The sequence below is a fragment of the Salarias fasciatus genome, chromosome 11 (assembly GCF_902148845.1).
Source record: "Salarias fasciatus chromosome 11, fSalaFa1.1, whole genome shotgun sequence".
Taxonomy (NCBI): domain Eukaryota; kingdom Metazoa; phylum Chordata; class Actinopteri; order Blenniiformes; family Blenniidae; genus Salarias; species Salarias fasciatus.
The window spans coordinates 26,424,331-26,432,572 of record NC_043755.1 but is presented as its reverse complement, the minus strand read 5'-3'; the positions used below and the strand labels follow the sequence as shown (position 1 = coordinate 26,432,572).

General features: G+C 46.9%; 1 protein-coding gene across 1 annotated transcript; it reads left to right on the top strand.

The window, feature by feature from the left end:
• The first annotated feature begins 2,254 nt into the window (after positions 1–2,254).
• LOC115396921 (zinc finger protein 239-like) lies at positions 2,255–4,043 on the top strand. The gene has a single exon (XM_030103007.1). The coding sequence runs from the start codon at positions 2,305–2,307 to the stop codon at positions 3,421–3,423; it is 1,119 nt and encodes a 372-aa protein (XP_029958867.1). The 5' UTR covers positions 2,255–2,304; the 3' UTR covers positions 3,424–4,043.
• The last annotated feature ends 4,199 nt before the right edge of the window (positions 4,044–8,242 follow it).

Sequence of the window (8,242 nt, the reverse complement as noted above, 5' to 3'; positions counted from 1 at the left end):
CCAAAGAGAAGTAAGCATGGTGGCCCCGCTTTGTCAGCTTACTCGTACGGGCGGGCGGGGGGATCTCACAGGACACACTGCGCGGCTACTACGGAAGCCCACCCCAAAAGGTGTGCTGCGCCTCCGGTGAAAACCTCTGGCGGCCCCCAGGGGAGGCGTGCCTCACACTTTGAAACCACTGGTTTATACCGTTGCTCATCCGACTAGGTATCTTAGGTATATTAGGTGCTTTCCCAACTCATTCATTGGGACTTATTAATGATTGATGACTTAATCAGCCTTATGTGGTTCTTGGTGATGACTCCAAATCTGTCTGCCCCATAGTTGTATATGATATCTGCTATCTTGTTCTGTTTTTGCTCTGCACTTCCTTTCTGTGCCTCCAAGAGACAGACTAGGTCTGCATTGATGGTGTGCCACTCTCTCTTCTGACTGGAATTCGGCCCTGTGACCTGAGGTTTCCTCTCCCCTTTTCCCCTTTCTGCTGCCGGCCGTGGATGGCTGGGCTCTGGACTCTTGTTGGCTGGCTCGTCCGTGCTTGGTTCGATTTCGACCAAGGTATTGGTGCCCTGCAGTCTGTGGTGGTTGACCTGCCGCTGGGCTTCATTCGACTGATCTGGCCGCCCTCTCAGCAAGTGATGGTCAATGCGAGGCCCCTTGTCCAGCTCGACCAGACACTTTTTCCTGCCTTGATGAATCCTCAGGCCCTTCTCTGATTTCACTTTAGTCCGCCCGCACTGGCAGCGTCAAAGTTTTTGTCCAGTCAGTATTGCTGCTCCATCAATTGGTGTGCTGATTATTGGTTTCGTTGTCGCTTTCATTCCTGGGTCATTTGCCGTATGGTCCATCAGTGAGTCATCTTGCGCCCCTGTTCTCGCAGACTTAGGGGGTATTCTTCTTTTCGAACCTTTTGTAGCAGTGCTGGGGTGGAGCCGCTGCACTGTTAGTGCTGGCTCATGCTAAGATGGGTAGCTAAGCCCTTGTTAGCCCCAGTGGGGTCTATTCCCTCCTGTCAGCAGTCTGTCCTTGCGGTCACCTGGTCTTTCCCCGGTTGTCAGTTGCCTTTTCGCAACAGTTACTGTACTTTAGCTGGTTTTAATTATTTGATTAGCTCAATAATGTTGACCTCATTTGTTTTGTACAGAATAATTTAACACTTTATACTTATCTAAAAGCAATGGCAGCCAAAACAGTCTTTAAAACTTTGTTGTTGTTTTTTTAACTACAGTTCAGCATAAATGATAAATCTTTGGCAACAGGTACTTCCCTAATTTCAAAAGTGTGACAAAGACTCAAGAGTTAAATCGATTTTATATTGTCTAAATTTAAGTGGGGAAAAAGCTTGTTATTACGTGCTAGATGCAATATTTTTGTTTTTCTTTTCATTTTTATTTTGTTGCTGGAGTTTAGACTGTTCGTCTAAATAAGTCTGTCCTCATTTGTTTTGCACTTACCAAAATATAATTTCAGCCATGTGTTGCATAAAATATAAGTTGTATGTTCCTTACAGGTCAAAGGGTCAGTAATTTTAAAAATTGACATTTATAATTTCTGCTACATTTTTTTACCTGTTGTTGATCAAAAAATGAATATTTCTAATATAAACAAGTCTTATTTGGGTCTGTTTGGTAGTTTTATTCATAATATTCTTCAGAGCAAAATTATATCGCATGTAGACCGTTATCACGATATCTATCAAAATACACATTGATAACATTTGAGGTCCATATCGCCCAACCCTAGTGAACACACCACCCAGAAAAAAATTCACGAAAAAAGTAATCAATCAACAGCTGAGGGTGCTCCTCAAGCAGTCATTTAACAACTGTACACTTTTTGAAACGTGAGTCAAAGTGTTCCGTTCCACTGCTTCAATCCCCGTTTGTTTCTTCAAAGATAGAACTGTAGAAGTCTTGAAACTGATCTTTGATGTTGTATTTTTTTGTCTCTGCAGAGCTGCAGCAGCCCCACGACTGCAGAGAGGAGCAGGTCGAACAGGAAGCAAGCTGCTGTCAACAGCAGGGAGAACCAGAACCTCCACAGATCAAACAGGAAGAAGAAGAACCACAACCTCCAGAGATCAAACAGGAAGAAGAACAACCAGAACCTCCACCAGAACCTCCACAGATCAAACAGGAAGAAGAAGAACCAGAACCTCCACAGATCAAACCGGAAGAAGAAGAACCAGAACCTCCACAGATCAAACCGGAAGAAGAAGAACCAGAGCCTCCACAGATAAAACAGGAAGAAGAAGAACCAGAACCTTCAAAGATCAAACAGGAACAAGAACCAGAACCTCCACAGATGGAGGAACAGGAGGTTCTGGGTACCAGCCAAGAGGGAGAGCAGCTTATTCTTAAGATTGAGAGCGAAAGTGACCTGAGAGAACCAGAAGAAGTACGGGACACTGAGCAGCTCCTCTCTCAGGACTCTGAAGTCCACCATGAGAACAAACTGATTGATGTTCCTGTTTCAGAGAAGCAGGCTGAAGGTGAAAAGCTTTGTGAGGAAACATGTGGTGAACCTGTCCGCAAAAAAACAAAATTACATCCAAAGGCAGGAGTGGTCACTGACAAGAAGAAAACTTGTGAAACATGTGGGAAAAGTTTCACTTGTCAGAGTACTTTGTTGGTCCACAAGAGATGTCACACAGGCGAGAAGCCATATCCTTGTGAAACATGTGGGAAAAGTTTCAGTCGGTGCAGTCATTTGGTGGTCCACATGAGATCTCACACAGGTGAGAAGCCATATCCTTGTGAAACATGTGGGAAAAGTTTCAATACACGGAGTTATTTGTTGGTCCACATGAGATCTCACACAGGTGAGAAGCCGTATCCTTGTGAAACATGTGGGAAAAGTTTCAATACACGGAGTTATTTGGTGGTCCACATGAGATCTCACACAGGTGAGAAGCAATATCCTTGTGAAACATGTGGGAAAAGTTTCATTACCCGGAGTCAGTTGTTGTGCCACATGAGATCTCACACAGGTGAGAAGCCATATCCTTGTGAAACATGTGGAAAAAGTTTCAGTCAATGCAGTCATTTGTTGCTCCACAAGATATCTCACACAGGTGAGAAGCCGTATCCTTGTGAAACATGTGGAAAAAGTTTCAGTCGTCACAGCGCTTTATTGTATCACAAAAGATCTCACACAGGTGAGAAGCTATATCCTTGTGAAACATGTGGGAAAAGTTTCATTTATCAGAGTGCTTTATTGCTCCACATGAGATCTCACACAGGTGAGAAGCCGTATCCTTGTGAAACATGTGAGAAAACTTTCAGGCGGCACAGTCATTTGGTGGTCCACATGACATCTCACACAGGTGAGAAGCCGTATACTTGTGAAACATGTGGGAAAAGTTTCGGTTATCGTTCTTCTTTGCTGCACCACATGAAAATTCACTTGAAGATTAGGTCATGAAAGGCTACTGATGATGGCATTTGCCCAATGGGTGTTTTTTCAATCTGATTGAAAACAATCTTATTAAACGTAGTCGTATACATGGACGGCATACAAATCCATCCACGATCAGTCCGTGTTTACAAGCGTTCTGGGTGAAGCGGATTGTACTTCATCCTATGACATGCGCACAAAATCTCTTGCAGAACTTCCGGGTCTTTAGCTTTGCAGCCAGCAGTCCTCAGTGCCGAGCAGTCTGTTTATCTGCTCAAAAAATGTTCCAACATTTCCATGATACGCTGTTCAGAGAGCTCCTCCCCCAACCAGAGTGCCGTCCCACCGGCACATCCCGGAATAAAGCACCGGGCTCAGCTCCGCTGATGTTTCTTATTAACTGGTGCCCATGTTAAGTTGTGATCAACAGATGTTGAAATACCGAATGAAACTTGTAATGGCTCTAGCAAACAACGGTTATCTACATTTACAGCAAATTTATGAGTTTAGAGTCATTTGTGATTCTTATTTTAACATCTGTTGTTTTGTTTACACAGAAATTGTTAACATTGGAACCAGTTAAGCCATAACACCGGCCGTTCGGTCCGCTCGTAGTGTCCCTTGGAGCTCTTTGAATAACTCGCTGTCGCGCGATTTGCGGCCATCTTGCCTTTCCAGTGTTTGCTGTCTCAGAGTTTTTATTAAAAACATGTTTCTCAACCACCGTCGAGTTTTTCTGCTTGTTTTTGACTTACCTTCTTCCCATTTACCTCACAGGCCTCACGGTCCTTCTGACTTTTTGGGTTTTAAGAAGGAGGTGTGTTGGGGACGCACTGATGGACAGATCCAGCTAAGGCATGACCCGGAGTCATGTTGTCTGCGAATACTGTCCCCCTTCACAGAGGAGACATGACCCCTGCTGTGACAGAGACACGGCAGACTTTGAAGCTCTCTAGAACAAAGGGGAGGAACTTCTTCCCCCAGCAGGAGGCCACCGCCATCTTGTCCCACAGAACCTGAAATGGCTGCCCTCTTTCACCATGTGCTCAGGCTCACAGAACAAAGAAACCAGATAAGGGTGCAATACCACCGCCAACCTCACGAGGGCGCTTGTGAGGCTCCTCCCCAGAGCAGAGGAGGGAGGACCCAGATCACCGTCTGATTGGCCAAACAGACCCTGGGGGTGGGAGCTCCACCCGCCAGTCAAACAGAGTCACAACGTGCCATCTTCAGTTCAACTTAAGTTTCTGTCTAGGTAGGACGTGCGCAGTGCGTCTCTCCCACGGACTAAACCCGGTACCGAACTGACCCGCTGGTCGGGACGTTTCGGGGCCATCTCCCCTCCTTCACCGGTGAACCCCTTTTCCCAGCGGAGCAGAACGACAGGGACTCCCCTGGAGTAGACCGAAGACACCAGATGGACCGCACCACTACAGCTCAGAGCTCCTCCGTTCTCCTCCCCGCGCAGCCGGCCAAGAACCAACTGAGGGCCCGGACCGGAGAACCGGACACCTCTTTTCCTCCACGTGGACCCCTCCAAGAGCCCGAGGTTCTGTTGGACGCAACAGAACCCGAGCGAGATCAGAGCGACGGCTTTGATCTCCCCACCGAAATCACCGTTTTTCTCCAACCGCAACACAGACGCCAAGCTTCAACTCCTAAATCCTCAACCACACAGAGGTGAGCCTTGGGCAGGCTTTAGGCAGACGGATAGGAGTGTAATTCATGCATTGGCTTTTATTAATGAACGGACTGAAGCTGTTCATTATCGTGTGACTGTGTATCTTTCTTTCTCCATCTCTCTCTCTCTCTCTCCTCATGCGAACGGGTTAACGCCTCTTCCTGTGCGTCTCCAGACGCTCTCACTATCTCTCTCTCACACACGCACACACACGACTTGCAAGTTTGAATGTTCTGTTTTGTTGATCATGTGTTAATTAGTAATAGACATTGTTAATAAATGCTCATTAACTGAACTGAACGATTCATGCTTCTCTTTTTGGTGGTCTTGTGACAAATGTCCTGGTTGTAACAGTCTGTGCTCGATCTCACACCTTCTCTGATAATTTAACGGTTGTTTATCCAAAGATTAACCACCAGCTTAAATTATCTTTCCATCTTTGAGACTGAAAATTGGTAATGAATGTTCCTCTGACGAGGTGGTGCCCCGGAATTATCAATTAAATAACCCACAGGTTTATTTAATGCATAATTCACAACTTCCCTCAGCTCATTTTCTGTAATTTACCCATTTCCAGTAATTGGTAACTTGTGGCATTATTGATTAATTAATAACACCTTGTTAATCAATAATTTGATGGTTAAATCACTCTGTGGTCTACTCCATTTCCCAAATAGCTGATTATTTGACATTATTAACGAATAAATAACCATTTATTCTGATTAATAATAATTGGTGTTGGGTTAAATTACTTGGTGCTTCACTTTAAACAGTTTATTACGCCGTAGTTGATTGTTATTGGTGAGCCACTGTGAATGACCTTCAATTATTAATTGGTAAATCAAAATTTACCCAAATTAATAAAAAACTAAATTACTTAAAGGAATCCATTGCTTCCAGTAATCAACACTTTAGTAATGTATTCCTAATTACCAATCGTAAACCCCAACATATTGGTGCCCCGTATGAGGCTATTTTAAACTAGAGTTTGTTACAAAACTCCAAAACCTGAATTGTTCCTTTGTTGTTTCTCGTTGCTGTTAACTTTATTCTGGCAGGATTTGGTTTTTCAGAGAACGTGTTGCAACATTGCCGAACAAAGTCAGTTGTGGTTGTGAAGTGGTATAGAGAGTGGTTTTTCTTGTTAAATTTGCATCGCATGCATTTTTAACTCTTCTGGAAAGTAACAGTCAAGTTATTGCTCACCAGGTTTTGTTAGACTTGTCTAACTAACCTGATTAGGCTGCAATAGAGCAATTAACATAACCTCATAGGTTTGTAAGTCACAGGTACGGCTCACCTGTGCACTTTAACACGTGTTGCACAAGCAAGCTCATCTGATATTGAGTGTAAGCCTCTATTATCATGGATAATCAGAGCATTCAGACATCAGGAGCAGAGGCGCAGCAGACGCCTCTGGAGCCAGCCCTGCATGGCACAACAGCGGCGGTGCTCTCATGCCTCTCCGTGCCAGAGAAAAGACGCTTCAATGACTTCAGCATTGAAGAGTGCGACGCAGAGATTCAGAGACTAGGTGACAAGCTCACCCAGCTGGACAGCACCCAGCTGAGCGTCATCACAAGCACTTTAGACGAACTTACGCTGCTCTGCCAGCGTAAAGCTGAGCTCCAAGCTCAGAAAGCCGAAGTGCATCTTTCTCTGCTGCAACGTCAAAACGATCAGCTGACCTGTGACGTCACGGAGTCGCAGGACCTGGCCCGGCCGGGCCAGAACAACCCTGCGGAGCTCCCAGAGTCACACATCACTCCTCTACCACCAGAGGAGAAATATACCGCAGGTTTTTCAGAAACATCAGCCGAGGTCAGCGCCCTCCACTCCGCTGACAGGACCGGGAACCCAGTCCAGCCACAGCTCAGTGCTCCTTGGGAGGGAGGAGCAGACCTGCGATGTGAACTTCAACCTGTCCAGTCAGATGGACAGCCCGACCCCAACCAGGGTCATCTTGAAGCGACCCGATCGGGGAGGCTTGACACAGCATGGATGCAGACCGCATATTACAATGAGGTAAGTGATTCTGCTCCACATCACCATCATGCTTTCTCCCCCGCTTCTTACGCTGAGGTCTCTCAGCTTCCACGTCCAGCCGGTCCCCTTCCATCTGGGACCCGCCACCTTGGCGTGCATCTTGGCATTCCTGCCACTCCTTCACTGCAGGCCTCCCGCGGTGCCAGCAGCTTTGGACCCCCAGCTACTGTGGAGTCCATCCACCCAAGTAGCCTCCACTTCCACCGGCCTAGAGACCCTCGGTTGTATCCGCACCAAGATCGGTCAGAGTTAGACCCAGCAGACTCTGACAGCTTCAACTCTCCCAGGGGGCGTGGTCTGAGCACCCGCCAGTCAGGATGAGAGAGGTGAGAGACATTGAACGCTTTGACCGCAGCAACTCGGAGGTTAGTATAGAGGACTACCTCCGAGAGGTCGAGCGGTTCTTCCTGGACTCTCCCTCCCCTTCCACTCATGAAAAGCTGAAGCTTTTCTGGAAGAACAAGTCCAGAAGCATCCATGTGTGCATGGAATCACTTCCACCCTCCATCAGAGACCGACATCCTGACTTCCATCAGGCTCTCAGTGAAGTGTACCATGACCCCGCCTCCGCGATACCTGATCCCCGCGTGATCTTTCATGAGAAGTCTGAACCTCCAGGGGAGGACTACAGACACCTGAGAGATAGCCGCACAGAACCAGAGCTGGAGGAAGATCATGCACCCTGGTCCATGTTTGTTAATCACCCACACGGTCGTGTGAGATTCAATGTCGCTCTGTTTTACAGGACAGCCGGACACACCATGACAGAACTCCACAGACGTGCGCAGTTGGTGTGGGAGCAGTGTCAATGCCATACAGGCACGAAGCCTGTAGGTGGCGCCAGAGTCCATGGAATCCAGGTGACTGGCAGCACAAACCTCAGATCTGAAGGTCATGAGTTCCCTCCCTCTAAAGCGGTTGGCATAGGGGGGTCTAATACACACCCACTGCCACAGCAGGGTGAAAAATCAGGTCAAATGGGTGTGAAACCAGGTCCACAGAACCCTCAAAACAAAGGGGGGTCAGACCCAAGCCACACATGGAGAGGTGAGTCTGAAAAGAACCAAGGGCTCCCCCTAGTGGACGACCCGAGAACAGAGCTGCAGCAGTGGGTGGAAA